Here is a 23,279-nt window from a genome sequence, read left to right as displayed (position 1 = left end):
TTGCCTCTACCAGGAGGTTCTCCAGCCTCCCCCTCTTGCCTCTCAGCGGGATGAGCTGCATATCCCTAAGATATGCCTGTGATGGGGGATACATGGTTCTCTGGGGTCCTTGCTGCTGGCAGAAGGAAAGGAAAGGCTGCACAACTGCCCTGAACGTTTCACTGCTACCAACAAAGATAGCACAGGCACTCTAGCATGCTTCTAACTGACCCAAGCCTCCAAACCTTCAGAGATTCACCCCTCACGAGGTTTATGTGAATGGTGAAGCCAGAAGCTGGTGAGGAAGGGCAGAGAGGGGAAGAGAGAAGAGGACATTGCTTTACCTCTCTGTTCCCCAGATTCCTGCCTTATTTGTTCAGAACTGAGTAAAAGCACCAAATTCTCTCACTGGCCATTGGACTGAGCATTATGTTGGTGAATGCAGAGGGGAGAACCCTGAAGAGAAAATGCTCTGCTGGGGAAATCAACTTCTGTGGAGCAATGCTGACTTACCCCAGCTGAAGTTCTGGCCCATGGTCTTTATTAAACATATGTCTGAGAATAAAAACCACCCCTCTACATTCCTCTCCGAAGGGTTACATAGAGCCCGGGGCTTTCATTCAGAGGCCATCTCTTTAGAGGGAGTTTACCAGTCTACACATTATGGACATTAATTATTTTCAGATCTTTTTGTTACTGGAGTTCGAGTCCATCTTGAGAAGTGATGCTGTAGAAGTCGTTTGCACTGTGGTTGCCACCACGTTGGTGCCAGGATATGAGAGAGACAAGGTGGGTGAGGTAATATCTTTGACTGGACCAATTGCTCTTGCTGAGAGAGAGTCGTTTTAAAGCTGACACAGAGCTCTTCTTCAGGTCTTGGAGAAGAGGTCTGTGTAACTTCAAAAGAGTCTCTTTCACCGTCAAAAGTTGGTCGAATCAAAGATATTATCTCGCCCACCTTGTCACTGTAGGAGTAGCACCGTTTGGTTCTATAGACACCGGCTCTCGATTTCTACATCATCTCTGTTTTTTCAACAAAGAGAGAGAAGGATTTTTTTTTTAACTGCCTCCCTGGCAAACTCAGCCTTGTAGTTGGAATTCAGTTAACGATTCTGTTGAGGATTCACTAACTGAAACTGAATCCAGCTCCTTTTCCCTCCAGTTGAATTGGCTCTGTGGGGCTAGCTGGGGTTTGAAGCTATTCCACTGAATTCAGTGGATGTTAGATTAGACCTATAATCAGTCAAATTAGTAGCTCGGACTCTGATTAGCCATCTCTATCATAAAGAGAGTTACATTGAAATTCAGGAACTGTGTTGTTCTGCTGACAAATATCAACTGTGCTCATTAAAAAGCTCTGCTGATGAAGATCCTTTTGCCAGTTTCTTTTTTTCCCTGTAGTCCAGGGATAAATCAGCTCATTAAATTAATGTTTTCAGAATGCATATAAATGAGGTGCAAATTTATTTTAATTTCTGACTATACTATTTTCATTTAAACAGCACAGGAGAAGCCTGCAAATTAGTTCCATACATATATAGATACGGTCAGATATTCACTCACTTAAAGAATTTTTCTTTTACAAGCACAAACTTAAACTGAACTGGATTTTTCAATCCAATGTTTGCCCTACCCCCTTGCTAAACGTTGAAGAGATGCAACAGTAATATTCCAATTAAAATACTCTCCAATGGCAAATTAAAGAAGGTTTTGTTCAGCAAATGATTTTTACAAAAGAAATAATAGCTACAAACAAATGTTAGGTAGACAAAAGGGTTTCTACTTATTTCGGAGTAGTTACAGAATATCTGTTTGTGTACTAGCCCATAAAGGCAATAACTCGGCTCCCGAGGTGAAGTTCAGTTAAAAGGAATCTCTTGTTTTTCTGTCCCATTTCTGGCTGATTTTAAAATAAGCAATTATAGAAGAATGCATGCAGAAATTATTTTTTACAAATGTAAAATCTTAGGTCTTGCCTGACGGGTTTGGACCTTCAAAATCTTATGGCAGTTTCTTTGTAAGAGCCATGGTTTGCCAAATTGACCTGGAGCAAAATTGTCCCTTTCCCCGCTGTTGTGCAGTTTACTCTGCAGAGGTTAGTTCCCACTGTCCATCCCAGAAGTGACTGCACTTTAGTGATGTAACAAGCACATGGGGCTAGATCCTGGGCAGTGTTCAATGTGCTCGTTTCCCTTTGGGGGCAGTTGGAGGTGCTCTTCCCCTTGCAGGTTGAGACATTTCAGTTGCAAAGCATTCAGACAAGCACTGCAAAAAATGGGTATGTTTTGAGCACACCGGGATGATAAGGTCGTGGATGTTAACTCAGCAAAAATCCATTAAAGACACTTCCTTAATAGAGCTCTCTTGACATTTTCTACACTTCCAGAAAGAGCTTTTTGAATACAAGCTGCTGAAGCATAGCAAGATCTGCTCTATTTGGAAGAATTATTAAACACACACACGTAAAATCAAAATCAGGAAGTCCAACCAAGCAGCCCCAATAGCTATAGATCATATAGCAGTACAGATGAAAAACCAGTGAGCTATATACATATATAATAAATTATAATTATTACATATATATGTATGTATTTCCATGTCTAATTTGTGTGACGATTTAGCCTTTTTTATTCTTTGTTCTACCTGTTATCTCAATTTCAGCAATTTTGGGACCAATATATAATGAATCGGTTGCATCTTCTACCTGCTTCTTTAACAGACTGGTAGACATAGTCTGTGTAATTTGGAGATATTTTTCAGCTATCAGTGATAAGGGAAAACACATCATATTGCCCCAGTGGTCAGAGTGTTTCCAATAATTTTACCGAAGATAGTTTCTCATCCAATGGCCTTTCAGGTCAGTCAGCCTCTCTCACTTATTGCATTAGCCTCATCAATAAAAAAACAAAAAACAACCACTAAAGTTTTCAAAAGAAACTATCAACTTTCTCTTGATTTCTACTAAGCATTCTACCAGACCATCTTATAACCACATACAGAAGTCCTTTGTGTCTATATTACAACTGGGTGAATTCTTCAAAACATTTTATTCGAATATTCACTTTAATAAACATTTGAACTCATTTCACATGTGATCATGCCCCTTGTGTCTGTTTTCTCTGACTATTTTACCAAGTGGTTTTAAATAACAGGAATTTTTATATAAACAACTAATTTTAGGTTAATGTATGTATTCAGAGAGTGAATTTTGAACTCCTAAGTGCAACTATTTATACCAGAAGCCTCCTTTCCAAGTGTTACACTCATCCAATCGGAGAACGGAAATGCCCAATTAAAGCCATCTAGGAACGCTTGAAGTTCAAATATCAAATATTCTCAATGAACTGCTCGATCTGCAGATTCAAAGGCGTGGTGCTCCATTGATTTGACAGACCTTTACTTCTGTGTTAAGCTGCTGGAGAAGGCTGCTGTTTCAGACTTCTCCACTCACTGTCACTGATGATAGCACGTTGCATGCGTTACACACAGGTGGTGGCAAAGCAGTGGAAAACCAGAACCCCAGAATTTTTCTCTGAAAGTTTGATAAATAATTGAATAGCAAACAAATTCAGGGAAATTGCAAGACGCTCATGGACAATCCGTGAATGGAGAGCGAGGCTAACCATGTCAAATAAATTATTCACTACAAATGATTTGCTCATCTTCATTGAGTCTTGGGTAAGCTACCTTCACAAGCATTAATACCTCAATTATAGAACATCTGGCCTTCTTGGGAAAGGAAACAAAGGAAAGGAGGTTTTGTCTTTTCACTACTAAATCATATTCCTCTGTTTTACATATGCTTTGTCAGATCCAGTAGAAACAATTTACACAGCCTTAGAGCTTATCTTATCAAGCCTGCGAAACCCAACAGCATATTAATTTCCCCCTAGGATATTAATTGGGTTTTAGTTTCCTTATGACTGTTGACAACTACATATACTCTGTCGGCCAAATTGGCCAAATTTACTGATTGAATTTGGGCCTCCAGGGTGCATAAATGGAAGCTTTTGACAATAATGAGCTTAGATAAGAGAATCATTGATAACAAGGAGTATGATTGCCTTAAAGATGCAAATCTCAAATCAATTTCAATTCCGTTGTGTCAGTCTATTCCCAGAGGTAAAAACAAGAAAGGCTTCGGTGCAAATTCCTATCCAGAAGCTTCTCCCCCAAACATCTCATCCAAAATCACAATGTCTGAACTCTTTTTGTAAGCACGTTGGGGCCTTCCAAAATAGTTAAACATTGAAATAAGACCACCAGGCCTTATTCTGAGTTCTGCTAACGCTCCTGTGCACCACACTGGCGGTGTAAAGGGGTCTTACAGTAGCCATAAAGGACTTGCACCTACTTTCAGGTCCTTTACACTGTCAGAAAGACATAAAGCATAGGAGGGGATTCCTGTAATCATTCTCCAGGCCAACTCACTGTCCTGCAAATCCCTTCTTGAAACATCTCCGCCAAGGCGACTAAAAAACCCCAACATGGTCAGGCAACGGGAATGCTGTGATCACTATGTAGCGCAGTGGCATTTCATTGTTGTTGTTTTTTTTTTGTCTTCCCCGTTTTAGTTTGTTGTATCCTTCTGTAGTTTCTTGTCTTGCACTTAGATTGTAAGCTCTTTGGGGCAGAGACTGTCTATTTGCTCTGTGTTTGTATAGCACCTAGTGCAATGGGGTCCTGGTCCATGACTAGTGCTACTGCAATTCAAGTGATTAATTAATTCTGATTAATAGTAAATGGGTCCTTAGTGTAAAGGAGAAACAGGCTCATTATTCCTTATTCCATTACTAACATTTTCAGGCTCTAATCCTATTCCCTGGGTAGCCGGGTTTACTGCTTTTTCAGGGGCTGCCTGAAAAAGAGTTGAACTGGATATTGCATATTTCTCTGTAGCTGGTATAGAAACAGGGACTCTCATATTCAGGGAAAGATTGCAGGAAATTGTGAGCACCTTTCCTCGACTTCAGTCTAAACCACTAATCATATATTAGTGTTTAGCTGGTGCCTGCTTTTATGATAAGAAGGTCTGAGTGCCCATGAATTAATAATTACATGGCTTCATCTTCAGAGGTGCTGAGCACACATCACCCCCCCCAGTGATTTCAGCCACAGCTGCAAAGCTCAGCACTGTTCAGGATCAGGCCCCTGAAGACAAGGAGATGGAAAAGATCATTTCAATAGTCTCTAAAACTGCAAATCTCCTAGCTATATTTGCACCTCAACCATGGCTTAGAGAATGTAGGGAATTGGAACCATGCAACCGTTAATTAAAAATGAAGCTAGCTTCACTGTGAAAACTTGGTCACAAAGCGTTGCCTCTTTCCAAAGGCATTTGTGTTTGATGTTGCAAGGGTGTTAGCGCACATTCTCTCTGAAGATCAGGGCTGCCAAACAAGGCTACATGTGCGCCAGCAACCCGAGTGTGGATATTACAATAAGTCAAGATGCTCAGAGGCCTCGCTAAGCCTTTAAGACCTCAGCCAAGGACAAGTGATTTCGTTACGATGAAAGCAGCCAAAACAAAAATGGAAGAAGCCAGGGAGAAGCAGTCCTGCATCAACCCGCTTGGGAAGAATAGAAGATGTCTGTGCATTCAGATAAAACATTTTTTTGCAGCCCGTAACACAGCTGCTGCTTCTGTACTTTCACTAACACTGACGTTTAGATTGTCTACGAAGTTAGGTGTGTGATTACATGCCTCATCTGAGTAGCCAGTTAATGCTATTATCCCACAAAGACTGCTCCACCAGAAAAGAATTGGATGGAACACTGCACAGGTCACCCTGCCTTCTCCCACCCCTGACGTGCCCCTCCCTCAAATATATAGGGAGCATGCTGAGGATGTGAGCAGGTAGGGCCAGGTGCTCCAGCTGGTATAACTTATAGCAGCCTCTCTGCCCTATGTTATGCCAAGGGCTGGTTTTCTTTCTGGCCAGCTCAGAATAGGGAGAGCAAAAAGGCAGCTAAGAGTTACCTTTACCACTGCTCTCACCTGCCCCAGGTGTGCGAAGGGTCAATTATGGGGCATTTGAGGATTTAACCCACTGACTATTCACTATTCAGATACCTGCTGTTTGATTGCACTCCCCCCCAAGTCACATGGTATTGTTTCTGATCCCTGATTGGGCAACTGAAACTTTTAGAGGACAAGAATGATGAATAGTGACTATCCAGCCGTGGATGACATACTTTTTTGTAGGAATTTTTGGAGAAATAATAATTCGGGGTGAAGCTTTTAGGAATCAAGAGGATTGTCATCAGTCCCCGGCAGCCATCTGACTAGGCACCCGCAATGCATAATAGGATCTCACAATTCCCAGCAAAACAAACTTATTGTTTTTAGTCACAATATTTGCAAATTACCTTGTTAGGTTTGACCAACATTCCCTGGAGATCAGGAATGTGTGAAAGTCAAACTCCCATCACTCAATGTAACATACTTTGAACTGTGCTGATAACTCATTTCTCAACTAAAATGACATAGCTGCTCCTCCTTTGGACTCTGGCCCTGGAAAACCTGACACTGAGCTTGCAGAGGGCTATAGAATTTGACCACTACTTTTCAAAGATATCAAGTAAAGAAAGCAACAACCTTCTCCCATCATATGTGTCCACATAACACCCAGATTTCATACACTCTAATCCAGCTACAACAGTTTATTTACAAATACCACTAGAAGTTCCTTGGACCAATCCCAGAACTTGAATAAAGACCCTAACGAGTACCCAGCTCTAGAAGCTGTAAGTAAGTTTGCAAACAATTTCTCAGAAACCCTCCTCCCTTCCTCCTATCACTTTCTGCAGATAACCACTTTGGTATAAGCTAGAGAATATTGCACTGTTGCCCAGGAAGGAGAGGTCTGTCAAGTGAAACCCGGACCACAACTCACTAGCAGTTAGAACCAGAAAATGTTAGTGTCCATTTTCAGCCTATATTGGACAGAGGGTACGCATGACATTTTCCCAGTCTATTATCCCTGTTTTAACGCCATCTTCAGACATTCGTTGTTATTACTGGCGGTGGTGGAGTAAGGAGAACTTTGGTGGATGGTTATTAGAATGGGACTCAACAGAGCTGAAAGCTCAGGTTCCAACAGCGTCATTATCACAGGGATGTACCTTTAAAATAAAAGCAAATCACTTCCCAAACAAAACATCCCACTGCGCACACATTGCTTCCCTAGAGAGAGGAACAGAGAGAAAGAGCGAGAGAGAACAAACCAACGTGATGGAGGTTAGTCATGTTGCTTAACGTAAGACTTGAAGGTGCTCAGATACTGCAGCAATGATGGTGGCATAAGAACCCATAGACCAGAATAATATCGAATAGACTAGGGAGAGAAAATTAGGACGATTTCCCTAATGCAGTGAGCAGAGCAGCCTTTTAAAGGGATGCAGTTGCCTCCCGGGAATGGAGGCACTTGTTGTAGAGAACTCACTTGTTGTAGAGAACAATATCTGGTCTCCAGATGAGTTCGGAAGGGATGCGGATGGACGTAACGTTCTCATATTCCAGAGGATCCCAGCGTAGCTTGTAGTCATACCACTCCTGGGGAAAAACAAAGCAATCACCAGGGGCTGGGAGGCATTAGAATTGAAATAGGTATGGAAAATGAAAACACCTGTTGGGGCTCACCCACCTGCTTCACCCACATGTTCGTGGTCATCATTTGATTCTTCTCATCCTGAAAAGGAAAAACGATGAGATCATAAAGCAGAGGCATTTTGACTGTTGTCCATTTTTGGAAGCGGAAAGAACCTCAGCAATAAAAGTATCTGTCAGCTAAAAAAAGCAGATGTTCCTGTGGTTTAGCACGGGACCGTGCGCATCTGTCCGAGACCGCCAAACAAGGGAGGCTAAGATGGGTCCATCTCGGCAGACCGATTTGGATTTGTTTGCTAATGGGTCATGATTTCCTAGAAATGTGTGTCCTGAGGAGACTTTTGTTTTGAAGGATATTCTAAGCTCCAGCCAAGAGGAGCTCAGCACAGGACCCTGGGGAGGGCGGGGGAAAAAAATCTACAGCTCTAATACCACCCCCACCACCACAAGGGGGGGTGGGGTTGTTACATTAGTACATCACTCCTCCCCCAGTTGCCTCCTGACCACAACTTGGAAGCTGTCCTAATGAGAACCAACCACATACCCTTGCCGCTTCTCCCTTTGCAAGGCAATACTAGTCTGGCTGCAAAATTGGGCTGGGTGGGGGTGGCTGGATACATCCCCTGCATTATTCACCTTTGAACATTTCAACTGATGGCTCCCCAGCACTTCCTTCAGTGAATTGTTCTGACTGCTTGGAAGTGATGCTTTGTGCCTGATCCGAACTTACCCTTCTTTAGCTTAAGGCCATTACCAAAGGCTCTTCGCCGTTAGGTCTAGCATGCATCTCTCCGCTCCGAAATGTGTTCTACAGAACACATTATAGGCGAGTATGCTGGGATGGATTGTCCAGTGGCTAGGATCAGAACCAAGGTCTCCCTGACCTTTAGTCCTTGCCTCGTTCCTCCAGAGCACGCTGTTTGTCACACATACCTGTCCCAGAACGTAAGAAAATCCCTATAGCAAGCCCCAGATGACAAATTGGTAGCATTCAGGTAGACTTGTAGTGAGAACTGGTGAGTTGGTTTATCTGTATTCATCCCCCGACTCTTGCTCTGAAAGTGTATGGTTTAAAGCTTTACTACTAGTTATTTGTACACTTCCAAACAATCGGCTTTTCCTGAGTGGGGAAGGGAATATCTCTCAGCTGCAAGGATTGCTCACACAAGCATGGTAATTTAATTTACAGTGCTCTTCTTTGGAAGCCTACCACCTGCTTTTCTCTTTCTCTGATTTACAAAAAATGAATTTAGCACTGATAAAAAATGTGCCAACTCAATTGGCAGCTCTTGGAGACTGTAGCCCCCTTTACAGCCACAAGAGATGTGACGCCCGTGAAATCTACCCCTCAGTGCCCTGCCAGATCTAACCTGTAGGGACCGTCGCTGTGAAAGAGATGGTAGCTCAGTCTCCATGCTTCATTCAATCCTTGGCTTTGCTTATGGGACTGCCAATAAAGGTGCCAACTGCTGCCACCTGTGAGAACAGCATTTGCAAATTGGACCTGTGTCCATGGGGATCTTTCATTTAGGTCACTGAAATGGTGACAACTTTTGACTGGTATCAACTTGGGCTGGATTTGAACTGGTCAGCTAGAAATTAAAGGCTTTATATTCTCAAATCTCTTGAGTCATTCACTCCTTCAAGGCCTATTTCAGACTGCAACACAGACTGCATTTCTTTATACTTAGAGTGAATTAAGGCTCACATTCTCAGAATTACCGGCACAAAAACCTGTGAATGCTTGTGCATCTAATCTGGGCATGTAACTAGCAGAGTTGATCGTTGCTGAGATTCCAGTATAACAGGAACCATAGGTAAAAATTTCAAAAGTGCCTGAGGGTCTCAGGAGCATAGCTAGGTAAAAGATTTCAATCAAAATGTTTCTGGCAGAAAATGTAGCTTCAGTGACACCAAAATGTCTCACAAATTCGTGTCTATTTTGCTGAATTGTTCATTCTGAAAAAACAAGCCCCAAATTCTGAAAAATAGCCAAATGTTTCATTTTGACATTTTTTAAATGAAATGTTTTGCTTTTTCCATTCAAAATGGCTTTTCATTTAGAAATGTTCTTTAATTTCATTTTTAAAAAGTAAAAAATGTTTTTTAAAAAACGCTCTAAACCAAAATGAAACATTTCATTTGATCCAAAACAACTTTTTCCAACTTTTTAATTTGCCAAAAATGTATGAACATTTCATTTTTGGTTTGACCTGAAGTTATTATTATTTTAATTTTTCAGAACTGCCATTGAACTGAAAAATCTAGTTCTACTTACGAGACTAGGTCCCACTGAAAGGGACTTGTGCTCCTAAGTCAGTTAGGGTGAGATTTTCAAAAGTACCTCAGTGATGTAGGCACCTAACTCCCATTGAAAGCTAATGGGAGTTAGGCACCAACTGTCATTTGTGCCTTTGAGAATCTCCACCTTAGGCACTCTTTAAAATTTCCTCATATAAACATGACAGATAGCAAGCATATTCAGTTGCAGTATGCAAATAGCTGGCTCAATGTATACTTGATCATTTCTGTGTGCATTTACTACATTTGCACACACAAACCCAGTACACATATGTACATGGCCAGCTGCATGTGCAGTTAGTCCTTTGTCTGAACATTTATCGTTTCTTAGTGTGCAAGCAGTGTTCATGTGCATTTTGTATGTGCAGATCTGAAAACCTGGGCATCTGCAGTATTTACATTTCTACGAAATATGTTGACTTAAAACACTATGAATTCGCTTTAGTAACTAAAAAATATGTGAGTCACTCTACAAACACACAGCCTTACGATAGCCCCGATGAGTTACACAGCACTTTTCACGTTTATGGGTGATAGGCTCTTTCCTGTGCTAAACGTGAACAGCGTGTTAAGTTCCAAAATACAGATAGATATACAAAAATGAAATCCAATGCAAGGCATGCAGATTGCTCAGCTATTACTACTACAATTTAATTGAACTGTTTCATGTTTGCTACTTTGCTTGCATACTAACTGCAGCTTCTGTGAAAATAAACAAAGAGAAGTGCTTTGGGCTCAGTCCAGTCCTCGCAGTTTTAAGGTGCTGCAGCAGTTTGTTTGCTCTCTTCATTGGCCTAGCTTCAAAAGCCCTCAGATGTCAGTGCTTTTCTCAGTGGGAGCAGCTCCCTATTAACTTCGTACTCAAAGTCAATTCAGAGAAGGCTACTTCCCATTCTTAACTCACCCCCACTATCCCTATTCTTAGCTGCAGTATGAAACATCAAACATGGATCAGAGATGCCCAGAAGTGCCTGGACTGTAGGTGGTGGAGGTGCAGAGCTGAGGATAATCCGGCACTACTGTCAAAGTCAGAATGCACTAGGGGAGTCAGAAGGTCCCTTCCAGCTCTAAGGCGTCTCCTGTTTCTTTGCACTGCAAACACACCCACAAGGGGAGGAGCGATGTGAAAACAACTAGGGTTTTTCTTGCCTGCAAGCTCTGTTGTTTCCTCTGCATTTTGGAGGCAGATCCAATGGTGTAAAGGGCAAGTGGCACGGTCTCTCCTAAGCACACAGTCTGGGGGATGCAGGTGCATGTTGAGTGCAAACCCTATGGATCCAAGACTACAGAAGCATGCCAGCCTATGCCCAAGCAGCCCCTACAGCTGCCCCTGGCTGCTCACCCTCGCCTGCAGCACCCATGTGATGTGCATCCTCCAGTCATGCTCATGGGGCCTAGGCCAGCTTCACTGAATTACTTTTTCCCTGGTGCCCCAATGGCATCTATGAGGCTGTGTTTGCTACTGCTCTCTCTGGTCAGGATTTCTACCGCAGGAGTACAGCCCTCATCCTTAGAGCTGGTCAAAACCCAGTATTTTGCACAGAAGCTTTAGAGAAATTCATTTTCCATGGAATTTTTTTGTTTTTCAATGAAGAGCCAAAAATTAAAAAGGTTTGTTTTTTTAAAATGATTATTCTTTTCCCTTTTCTCTCCTATTTCATCCCCCCTCCCTCCCTCATGTCACTGGAAAGGAGGGGATAAGTGGAAAAATTGGGGGCAAAAAATCTGGGGGAGGGAGGATTTTTCCCTCCAGTATTTGGTTTTTCATCAAAACGCTGGAAATGCTTGGGGAAAAAAAGCATTTTCTGCAAATATTTTCCTTCCTCCCCTCCCCCCCACTCCCCTCGGTTTTAGAAAGAAAGAAAGAAAGAAAGAAAAGGCTTCCCTGAAGAGACTCAATTAGTGCATTCCTTGGTTTGGGTTTCTGTTTGTTTGGTCAGGTTGGGGGGTGGTTAGGGCTTCGGGCAGTGTTGTAGGTGTCATTCACAGGGTGGAAAAGCCCTTTTCTCCCCAGTCACCACTAACCCCCCTGCTGATGCCCTGATGGAAAGGAAGTTGTTGCTGCTTTTTGCCCGTTTAGCCTGGTGAACTCTTCAGTCCAGTCCAGCAGGGAACCCTGCTCTGGTTGCACAAGCTGGCTTAAACCAGGAGTCAGCCTGCTCCCATGGGTTTCTCTGCAATGGAAAAAGGTATCATCCTGTGTAGAATGGCTAGTTCCTGACTTCTCCCCCTTAACTAAGCCAAGGCCCTTAGGTGTGCATTCCTTCTTTCCAACACGGCTGGAACAGAGGGGATGTGGTAGTAACACAGCTGAGGCCAGAATTTAACTTCATCACCCCTTTTCTCAAGGTGAATGTGCTGCACTCACGCTACCCAGCAAAGAGGGGCCTTGGAGGCCAATGTGTTCTATCTAGTCTGTTCTTTAACCCATCCCTCAATCCCATAGTCAGTTATTCCAATACCAAATTGACCTCAGCACACCAGGGTGAATTAAGGATAGGGCAGGGCAGGGCAGGGGATTTAATACTGGCTTTTTTCGGTATGAGTCAGAATTTGAATATTGCTCCTGTTTTTCTTTTTTTTAACTTCCTGCCATTGAGATGTGCGTAGAGGAGAAGCAAACACCATTGAAAAAAGAAGGCTGCACTTTTAACACCAGGTCTGGCAATCACGCTGAGTTTTCTGAAGAAATACTGCTCCAGTAAGAAGGGGGATCATTAAAGAGACACTCAGCTGGACTGGGAACATGATACAGGAATCGTATCAGGGAAAGGGTTATACAGGAATAGAGAAAACCTTACAGAAGGAGATGGAGAATAATTAACTAAACCTCAGCTGCTTTACAAACCTGCCTGTTGGTTGCAGTTTTAAACACCAAAATATGACTTTTACAGGCTATATTCTTCCTAGGTAAGACAGGAAAAGCACTTCAAAGCACAAGTATTGATCTCGACTTCCACGATTGGGTGGTTGCGTAGCAGAAAGCATCTCTTGTGCTACCACAATCGTTGATGTACCATCTTTAGTCTTATCAATTATTCAGAGAAAATGCATACAGCCGAAACACCATCAACAACAGATTTGGGTTCCTCAGGCTTATTGTTCTATGTGTGTACTGCACCCGACACAATGGGGTCCTGCTCCAGGACTAGGGCTCTGACATGTTACCACAATAATAAAATAATAATCAATGCCAAGTTCTGGAGTTTTTTAAACTGTTTGAGCAAAGAGATACACAACTCCTCCTGTACATATGCCATTCGTTTCTCTGTATTAGATGGTATACTGCACAGATATCTTTATGCTGCACATAACGTGGTTACAAATGTGATAAATTGTGGAACCATCTGTATCTATCACTAATCTACAATCGCCTCTCCTGTATTCTGACCACTAATCTCGTCTACCTGGGATTACTTCTAACACCCCAAACATGAGTGCAGCTTCAAAGAATCCCCCTTCTTTTAAAAGCACCCACCACAGAACTATTTTCTTCTTTTCCCCCCCAAAGGTAGAATTTATCCCACAAAATTACAATGGCATGAGGCCCAATATGGACCATATTCAACCAGTGACAAGTTTAAGGCCTGAGATCTCATGACTGGTGAAGGCCGGAAATTGGACTTCCATACTACCGGAAGAGTGACCTTCTAATCTTCCCAGTGGGACTCAACACTCTCTTCTAGCCCTGGAAGAACCAAAGGGGTCACAATAACATTAAGTGTGGAAAAACGATTACAGGAGTTTTTAGAGGTCTGTAAATTGCATCAGCTGTAATATTTATCTGAGTCACATATGGATGAAAGCAGGGCACAGGGAGCCTGGCTTCTCAGAGGGAGGAATATGAAAGTTAGCACCAATACTTCTTTCTCTCTAATCCATTTCTAAAATAGTGTTTCTGCTGCATAGGTGGCATATACAGAGTACATGATGGTGTGATGTAGTAGAAACGGTTAATAAGCACTTATCTGGAATGACCTGTAAAACTAATTTATAGCTTTCCGGTTTGTGTATAATCACAAACTCAAGCCAATAAATCTTTTGTACTACACTACACCATCCGCTATTCTTTCTTCTCTCTCTGTTACGTACATAAGAACATAGTATACGGAAGGTTTCTATTTAAGAAATAATTCTGACAGCTTCCAAAAATGTAATGTCACCAGTTCAAAGCAGGCATGCATGCGCACAGACATACACCTGGTTTCCTCTTTGAAAACTGAGCTCAAAGTGCCATCAACTTATACCCTTTAAATACCACGCCAGCACGTATGCCTGATTCCTAATAAAAATCAGTCCACTTTGTAGTCATCTATATTTTCATATGTGTAGGTTCTCTTTGGGCAAACATGCAGAAACATTTTCCCTCAGCCATTCTGCCTCAAAGCAGCCAAAGGACTTTCCATGTGAAGAAAGAACTTTGAGATCCTTGGACAAGATAAATAATAGATGCATAAACAATTATTTGTCAGGATTGTGTATTATGAATACTAATTATAGATCAAATTCTAAACACATTACCAGTTTCTTACCCAGCCAAAATGCTCAAAACTCCTCTTGAACTTAATAGATCTATCTATGGATTTTATACCGTGGCCATTCCCTTGGTTTCAGAAAGACCATCACATTTTTTACTATAATAAATACATCATAATAGACCACCAACCTGTGCACACCTTGATGAACAGTTACTCAGATGAGTGGTCCCATTAGTTTCAATAAACTGTTCATATGGATAACTGTTCTTCAGTGTCAGTAAGATATTCATAGTCTAATCATGAAATTAGTCAACATGCATTGGTTTGACTCTGAAATCATTCCTCAACCTTGACCCCAAGAATCTCCACTGCTTATAGGCACGAGTCTCACTTACAACATCGATGAGCTGCGCGATGGACAATCCGAAATGGACGAGGACCACGTCGGAAATGTTGGCTACAGGTCGGGACCACTTGTTATAGCCGGAGAAGAGTTTCTTCAGGAGTCTCTCCTCTGCGTGGGTTCGGGTTTCCACACGGCTGCACACTGCAAGGAAAGTGCGAGACATGAAAGTGTGAAACGTTTGTAAGTTAGGAAGACCCCAAGCAGAGTCATTTAGTAGTGCGGGAGGGAGGGTTGCATCTTCCTCTCTCCCTGCATATGCCCCAACCCTTCTGTCCTTTGACAGACAATGACGCAAGTCTCAGTTATATGCACAGCACCTAGCTACCATGGTGAGGGACACATTAGACATGCCGACAGGTAGAGGAGGAAAGAATGAAGATGGGCATGACATGGCAGTGACACGACACCCCGCACCTGCAATGGGAGTGACCTGCACACATGACATGGCTAGTTCACCACCTAGCATGGAACAGCGTCCAAGCACTGTCTTGGGGAAGGGTGGGGGTGATTGTTAAAAAGCATTTGAAATACACTGCAGGGACCCCTGTTCTTTAACAGCTGGGAGAGTATTAGCAAGCTTCAGGCGCTGAAGCATGGAGCAGGCCCTTGATGTTTGCCCCACCATCAGATCTGGACCCAACAGGAAATATTTGGGGCACAGATGGAAGGGCCGCTTCCTCTGGAAAGGGCCCGAAGAGGTTTTCAGGGGGGAACAGGCCAACACATGCGATCAGGTGTGTGAGAGAGAGAGAGAATCTGTGATAATGGAGATTTAAGCATCAAAAAAGGAGCATTATCCGGCCAAATTTCAACCCCCTGAGCAATGCCAGACTTTCCTGATCCAGTGACTCTTGGCTAAAACCCGCGGGCATCTGTAGAGACAAAGGCGAAGGGGGGCCGGGGTAGGAATTCGTCCCGGAGCACACAGAGTCTCTCTCACGGATGCAGAGAGAGGCGGGCGCCCTGGCCGCGCCCTGAGGGGACAGGCTCGGGAGGATCTGCTGGGTTATTAAAAATTAAAGCCCAGCCCTGACCAGGCAACTGCCGGGAAAGGTTTCCTGTTCCCTGCTGCCTGTGCACCACGGCGAGAGACGCAGTGGGAGGGGGGCGAAGGTGGGATCCAGACACAGGGCTCTGGCATGGCGCCCAACTCCCCTGGGCCCCCCTCTCCAGCACCCCGGCAGGCTGAGCTGCAGCTGGGAGACACAGGAGCAGGTTTACTTTCACGGGGGGGGCAGCCAGCAAGGAGGGAGAGCAGGACTCGATGGGGCATTTAAATCCCCCGGGGAGGGGGAGGGGGGGCGTTAACCCTTTCCCACGCAAGCAGCAGAAAAGAAACACAAAGCAAGAAAATGCAAAGGGTCGGGGGGGCCGGTCGGGGGGGGGGGTCTGAGGGAAAAGGGGAGCAGGTGGTTCTTTTTAAAAGAGAAAAAAAAAATTCCTTGCTGCAATGGGACGATCTTCAGCCGGGGTGCGGGGAGGGAAGTGACCATGATGGCAGGGAAACCGGCTGTGAAACTTACCAGGGAAGACGTTAGCGCAGAGGAAGAGGAGAAGGTTTTCTTTGGAAACTAGGAAGCCCATAGCGGAGCGGAGCTCAGTTTCTAGACCGCGAAGTCTCCCTTCGCTGCAACTTTTCCTCTCTGAGTCTCTGGATCGTCCAGCTTCATTCCCTCGGTCTCCTTGCTCTCTCTCTCTCTCTCTTTCACCAGTTTCTTGGAGGGGACGGTAGATTTATTTGCCTCCTTCTGCTGCCAGCAATTTCCAGCCCTTCCGCCCGGGACTTTCTCTTTCCTAGGACACAGATCCACGCAGATGCGTTGAAGGGGTTCACGGGTGCCGCTGCAAGCTCTTTTTAAATAGGCAGCCTCCTTCGGTCCTGTCCTCCCGCCTTGCTCTAGATGCCAGGGGTTGCTTTGCGTGCTTAGTTTGTTTGCTGCCTGGTTTTCACAGCAGGACTACAGCAGTTTTCCCCCCCCCCCCCCCTTTGGTTTTTCTTTGCTCAGATTGGTCGCTGCTGATGGTCCAGTGGAGGCAGTGAAAGGAAGCCCTTGGCAGAACAGAAGAAGATACTACAGTATGTTTGCATATTTAATCCACTTGGACCTGCCTATCTCTTGCCTAAGAGAAGGGGGAGGAGAGAATCCATATACTTCAGCAGACAGACTGCAGGAAAGGAAGTCTTTTAGGATGGGGTGATTCTCAAAGGACTGGGCTCCAGACTTGGAGGAAATTTGATTCAACTGCAGTCTGTAGGTGCCTGAACCCCAATACACATCTGAATGGACCAGGCCCAGATCTCCAGTTAATTGTCATTTATTACCCCATAAAATTCACAGCAGGTCTCTCCACTATATTTTGAAAGCAATAGGGAAAGTAAAGTGTCTGTGGACATTTTTGGCCTGGACTTGTATTCCTTGCATATTGTTGTTGTTCTTCTTCTTATTATTTTATTACTGTTGTGCAAGAGACCCATCAAAGAATCAGGGTCCAAACGTGCTAGGTGCTGTCCCAGCCCCAAGGAGCTTACAATCTAAGTATAAGACAAGAGACAATGGATGAAAACAGACCTGGGGTCCAAGGAAACAAGGGGACTATATTGTTGATAGGCAGTAGTTGGACACTCAGAACTTGAGGCATCCAAAATCACTAGTCACTTTTGAAAATCTTGTCCATAATGATACAGTCTCCTTGGCTACAGGTCTTTTCTGTTTGAAACTGATTCAAATGACTGTAGAAATACTCCCTCCATCTCCAGCGCAGGTCACATTCCATGCTGCTTGTCTATGGAGCAGGCTAGCAAGTACTGCTTTTTGGGTTAGCCCTATAAATAATTTTGATTACAAATGGATTTCCTTCTTGCAGAGATTAATCACAGCTCATCATTCACTATAAGCAAAGGGTTTGTTCCCCTTCGCTTCCCTTCCCCCACCCCCTCTGGCCCTGTTTTTATATGATATGGGGGAGGGACCATATTTTACAAAGATTTCTGTGCTTTGTTCAGTCTTTCCAACAATTCCTTTCTGCTTCACTGGTCCATAACAACATTCCCAGAAGTTCCTGTATGTATTTGGAAGACAAAGTTTTCTACTGGAATATGTGCAAGAGGCTCAGCATGCCTGGACCAAACTATGCGTCTTTAAACTAATGGTTTTGAATGAATTTCTATTGGAGAATGGTAAAGATTCAGCCTAGGGCCTGATTCGTGTCTAATCCGAGGATGTGAGACTGAGTCTGAAGTTATTAATATCTTTATTTGTTTGAAAAGAATTTAGAACATCATATAGATCATCTGGGCATTACACGTGTATGGCTTTGTGGACTGACCACCTGAGCTATTTGGGGCTAACGCCTTGCCAAATGTAATTGGAACAGCATTTTCCCTAGATTTTTAATAGTCTGATTTGATTTGCGATGGCACAAGTGATAAACAAGGACCCAAACTATAATGTCTTTTGCTGATTTGCTAGAATGTATTGAATTACAAGGATGTATTTCATCTTTAGGACTCATTAATTTCAAACATGGACTGTGTCTACTCTGAACATGCCTGGTCTTGCTTGGGCAGATTCAGTTATAAGAACTTGGGATTTGCCATATTGCATTAGACCACTGACCTGGTCTAAATTAGTCTGGTTACCCTGCCCCATTCTATAGAGGCCAAATATTAGCATTTAGCAAATTGTGCAATGCTGCATGGGGAGGAAAAACACATTTTACACTCCCAAGCATGAGATCTGATTTACTCTCATAACTTTAAAACAGTAGCTATGATGGGGGGAAATCTTAGCAAGAGCAAGCATCCTGACTATCTGGATTCCTTGCTGTGAGTGATTGATCATGCATCTTCAGCTTCTCCCTCCATCTTTCTCTCGCCTTCTTTCAGTCCTGTTTTCCCTATACAATGTCTCTGAAACATGTCCCTTCTTCAGCAGCCAGCTGCTACAATAGTAGCTGTCACCCCAGTTATCTCCAACCTCTTCTACTGCAAACTCACCCTTCCTGCCCTCCTGTTCTTCACCCCAACCAAAATGCAACTGTTGATATAACTTTCCTCTCTCATCAGTATGGATTCCCTTTCCTGGCCTATTCATTTTCTAAATTAAGACTGCACATTGGAACAGAGCTGGTTGGAAAAGGTCAATTTCTTTTCATGGGAAATTTTGAAAATAAATGGTATTTTTCTTGAAATTCCCTATGAAAATATATCAGGTTGTCCTCAAATAACAGAAACCAAAAGTGAAAAATGTTCAGTTTCTCTAAAATTGTTTTCTGATGTTAAAAATGGTTTTCTGTAAAAATGTTCAGTTTTCAGGAACTAAAAACCCTCAGAATTATACTGATAATGACACTGGAAAAAGAAAATTTGATCTGAATTATATCTGATTTTTTTTTTTCACAGAAAACTAAAAAAATAGGGTTCGGTTTCTGGTTTTTCATTGAAACACTAGAAAATATCTATCAAAATAGAAAATGTTTAAGAAAATTTTCATTTTGGTCAAGAAATGCCATTATTAGTTTTAAAAAAAAAATGTTGATAACAATTGTCAACCCGGTCTACATTCACATATCCAGCCGCCCTCTGTCATCGAATCAGTCTATAAGAATCTATATGGGGAACAAATATTTAACAAAGGGCTCTTCCATCTAGCAGGGAGAGGTATAACACGATCCTTTGGCTGGAAGTTGAAGCGAGACAAATTTGAGCTGGAAATAAGGTGTACATTTTTAATGGTGAGAGTAATTAACCATTGGAACAACTTACCAAGGGTCATGGTGGATTCTCTCTCACTGACCATTTTTAAATCAAGATTGGATGTGTTGTCTAAAAGATCTGCTCCCGGAATTATTTTGGGGCAGTTTTATAGCCTGTGTTATATGGGAGATCAGACTGGATGCTCACCATGGTCCCTTCTGGCCTTGGAATCTATGGATCTCTACCCTCAGTCTCTGCTAAACACCCTCTCCCTGAGTCACTCCGTGTGTCTCTCTTGCTCGCTCCTGCCTTTGTGCCAAGCTCCATGCTCTTCCTCAGGCCTGGAGGACGGTCAGCATAGGCAAGGCTCCATCACACATCTCCTTCAGACAACCCCTTCAGCCCACCCTGTCCTGTGATGAAGTCGCGTTAGAACGACCACGTGCCACTCCATTTCTGCATCGTATTGCCCTGTATCATCCTTTGCAATGGTCAGTGTTGTTCTCCTCTGGCCCAGCGTTCCTCTTGGAACGCGCCGTGTGAGCACTCTACAAATAACCTCTGACAGAACAACGATCACTGTAGCAATGGTTACTTAGGGAGAGATCCTACAGGCCTGGGGCAGGAAAGAGAGCGGGGCAGAAGTGGACCCCCCCAAAAAATGGAAGAGCTGCAGTTCTGTTTCATAAAGTTGACAAGGAGAATTCACTCAGGCCAAGCTGCTGTCTGCTCCTGATCTTTCTCAGAGGCATGTCCCCATGCCCCTCAGTCCCCTATGCTTAAAATTCCCTTCCTGAAATTCCTACCCATGTTCCTTCTTCTATTCCCTTCTCAAAACCTCCTTGTTCAAGGTCCTCACAACTAGGGGGTAGATTTTCAAAGCCACCAAGGGCAGAGGCTCCCCGCTCCCACTGAAAGACTATGTGCCTAACATCCCGCCCCTGTGATCTTATGCATTAACAAAACACATGCACACAGCCCCCCTCTGCCCCATGCAACCCTCAAGACACAAGCACCATCCCTTCAATTGTCTTTGCTTTTGTGCTCCCTGCCTTCCTGTCATTTCTTGGTCTTATCTCAGCCTGCACTGTGAGCTCTCCAGGGCAAGGCCTCCATCTGTATTTGTTTAGTAAAGCATTGTGCATCTCTGTGGTGTTATATAAGCAATAATATTTTCTTGCTGATCCATCCCATGCAAAGTCTGTTTACTTGGGCTTCACACAAGGGACAAATGCAGTCAACACATCCTGGGGATGTTTGGAAAGCATTCCCCTGGAGTTCAAGCCGGTTTTCCCTAAAGAGCCTGTTTTCTTTCTTTTCCTTCATCCGTTCTTCCCTGACAAAGAAGATTGATCTTCCACAGCCGCCGATTGCTTTGTCACCGGCAGAAGATTTTGACTGAAGGTGAGGAATAAGTAGCAGGAACAAAACCAACACTTAAGGGAAAGAGAATTTCGTTCAGTGCAAATGTGCTGATAAATAAGTGATGAGGGAAGCGGGATGCAAAGGGCTGTGCGGGCAGAATGGTTTCTAAGCAGAATCGGTGCCACTCCTCATCTGGCGTCAAGCAGAAGACTTCTGGTGACCTCACTAGAGCGCCTTTGATTGACACCAGCTGAGAATCTGGCCCAAGATTACACTGTTTGGCCACGAGGCGTCAGTGGCTCTTGAAGGATATTCCCAGAAGAATCAAACATAGTCCCAAGGTGATGGGCTCCCAGCAGATGAGGCTTTTTGTATAGAAATAAAATAGCCGGAGTGAAACAACTTGGCTTTATTTCTCTTACTCCAGAACAACTGGGTATTTGTCCTCAGTGGAAGCTGACGTGGCAGTATGGAGACCAGAGCCAAACTACGTCACTCAATTTTCACTCAGCCCTTACTGAGGTTGACTTCAGAGAGGGTACCCTGACCTAGAGATGAGAACAATCGAAGAGCCAGGTCATCTTGGCCTATGGAAATATCTGGGGGAGGGGATCTGGGAGGCACAGAAGACCTCTGGGGGGATCCCCCACATCATTCTGTAATGGAGGGGGGAGTGGAGCTACCCCTGCTCCCAGAGAATGAGCTGGGGGTCAGCCCTGAACCCTGTGAATCATAGGAGGTTGAAGCCCAAGTGCTTCCTGACCGTGCAGTACCAGTGGAATGCCATTATCAGTGCCTCCCCTGGCTGTGCCTGCCCGTAAATGGGGGTGATTCTCTGCAGCAAAGGTCACGGAGCATTTTCATGGCCCTGGTGTACAGGAGTGTGATGGGAAGGAAGAAGGGGATTATGTGAATCCTTCCAGCTCCATCACCCTGACCCGACCCCACCTGAAGCCTGCTACTCCCCATGCAGCACAACCCCAAAGAGAGTTGGTCCCCCAGGTTCCCAGGAAGGGGGCAAATGTACCTGGCCCCCAGTGGGAACTGACCCCATGGGGGAGCGGGGAGGAGATTAGAGCTCTGCCCTAAACAAATATTAATAGCTAAGGGAGGATGATGTGGTCTTGAGCAAGAATCTCTTTACCATGTAGCCCTGCGTCAGTAACCTGTTGTATTCTGATTGGCTTAGAAAACTCACCTGACATGTAATTAAGCCAATTAGAGTCCATAATATCCATGAGTGTTGTCTTTCTAAAGAATAGTGACATTTTTTTTTCTGAATAAACTGGCTTCTAGGTGGCTGGAATTTCATATACTCACTTTTTATTCCTTATTGTGCATTGAAACATTTTCATTACACAACCATGAGTGTCTAAGGCCCAGGACAGTATTGTGGCTGTAAAACACCAGATTTCAGCCGTCTGCCCTGAGAAACCACGTTTTCGTTGGTGAATAATAATCACTTATCCAGCAATCTGACTGCCTGGCTCCCATTCTATCTGATATAATTCATAGGCTGCCACTGGACACACACTCGGTCTTTTAATATAGATCATCATCGTATTCCCATCATGCCCATAGAGCTCCATCATATTATTTCCTTTGAATAATTGCTGCAATTATGCTCATCTTGTTCTTGGCCAATGCTCTTTGAGCTCACAAATGGTGTGAACTGAATTGCTTCCAAAGCTGCATTCCAGCATCATGCCAGATATAAAAGATGCAGAGAGGGTTTCCACCTGATGTGGCAGGAGCAGCAGAGACAAGATAAAATCACTTCCGCTCCTGGTAAAGGTCTGATTTGTCACTGCCCTTTCATGCTTGTCGAAGTACAATTGAAATATTTTGCCCCCTGCTCCCCTTTTCGGGTCAAGCACAAGCGAGGAAGTTTGCAGCTGGCGGAGGTAGTGAGACAACACTGAACAGTGCAACAAGACATTGACACCTGTTGCAGAAAGCAAGGGAATGGCTGATATTTAGGGGCGAGGGACAAAAGGATTGACAAGGAGCTTGGAACGTAGAGGGGTTAATCTTTGTACTCCTGTTTGTGTGAGTGCTTGTGACAAACCTGTAGGCAAACTAAATTATTTACCCCCTCTCTTTATTTCTTCTCAGGATGGTTTGCATTGCAATAAACGGGCTATTAACACAATGCTTTTTAGTGCCTGTGAAATTGACCCACCCCTTAGCAAAGATTCTCAGCCATGCACCGTGCAAGGCATCACAGGTGGTTCTGGCCAGTGCACCGCCATCCTGACTTATAGCAGCCACCCCCAGGCCCGGGAGCATGTGAACGATTATGAAATATGTGACAGATGTGTGGAGAGAACAAATAGCCAGGCCCCACTAGGGCAAGATCACTCACTCTCCCTTCTGTCTGCAAGCTGATTAGGATTTGAATCTAAGTGCGGGGTCACTAGTGTGCATTAGCCTATTGTGCTGCCT

General features: G+C 43.8%; 1 protein-coding gene across 1 annotated transcript in view; it reads right to left on the bottom strand.

The window, feature by feature from the left end:
* Positions 1 to 16,688, bottom strand: part of CHRNA4 (cholinergic receptor nicotinic alpha 4 subunit) — a 30,117-nt gene extending 13,429 nt beyond the window's left edge. The window contains exons 1-4 of the mRNA XM_067554608.1: positions 16,297 to 16,688; positions 14,763 to 14,914; positions 7,626 to 7,670; positions 7,425 to 7,534 (exon numbers count right to left, since the gene is read on the bottom strand). Of these exons, the coding sequence (XP_067410709.1) occupies positions 7,425 to 7,534; positions 7,626 to 7,670; positions 14,763 to 14,914; positions 16,297 to 16,357 (368 nt within the window). The 5' untranslated portion in view covers positions 16,358 to 16,688. The remainder of the gene's footprint in view (positions 1 to 7,424; positions 7,535 to 7,625; positions 7,671 to 14,762; positions 14,915 to 16,296) is intronic.
* Positions 16,689 to 23,279: the final 6,591 nt, after the last annotated feature.

Source organism: Emydura macquarii, unplaced genomic scaffold (genome assembly GCF_026122565.2).
Source record: "Emydura macquarii macquarii isolate MOO-44397 ecotype Brisbane River unplaced genomic scaffold, CSIRO-AGI_Emac_v2 contig_1483, whole genome shotgun sequence".
NCBI lineage: Eukaryota > Metazoa > Chordata > Testudines > Chelidae > Emydura > Emydura macquarii.
This window is presented reverse-complemented; position numbering and strand designations above follow the sequence as displayed.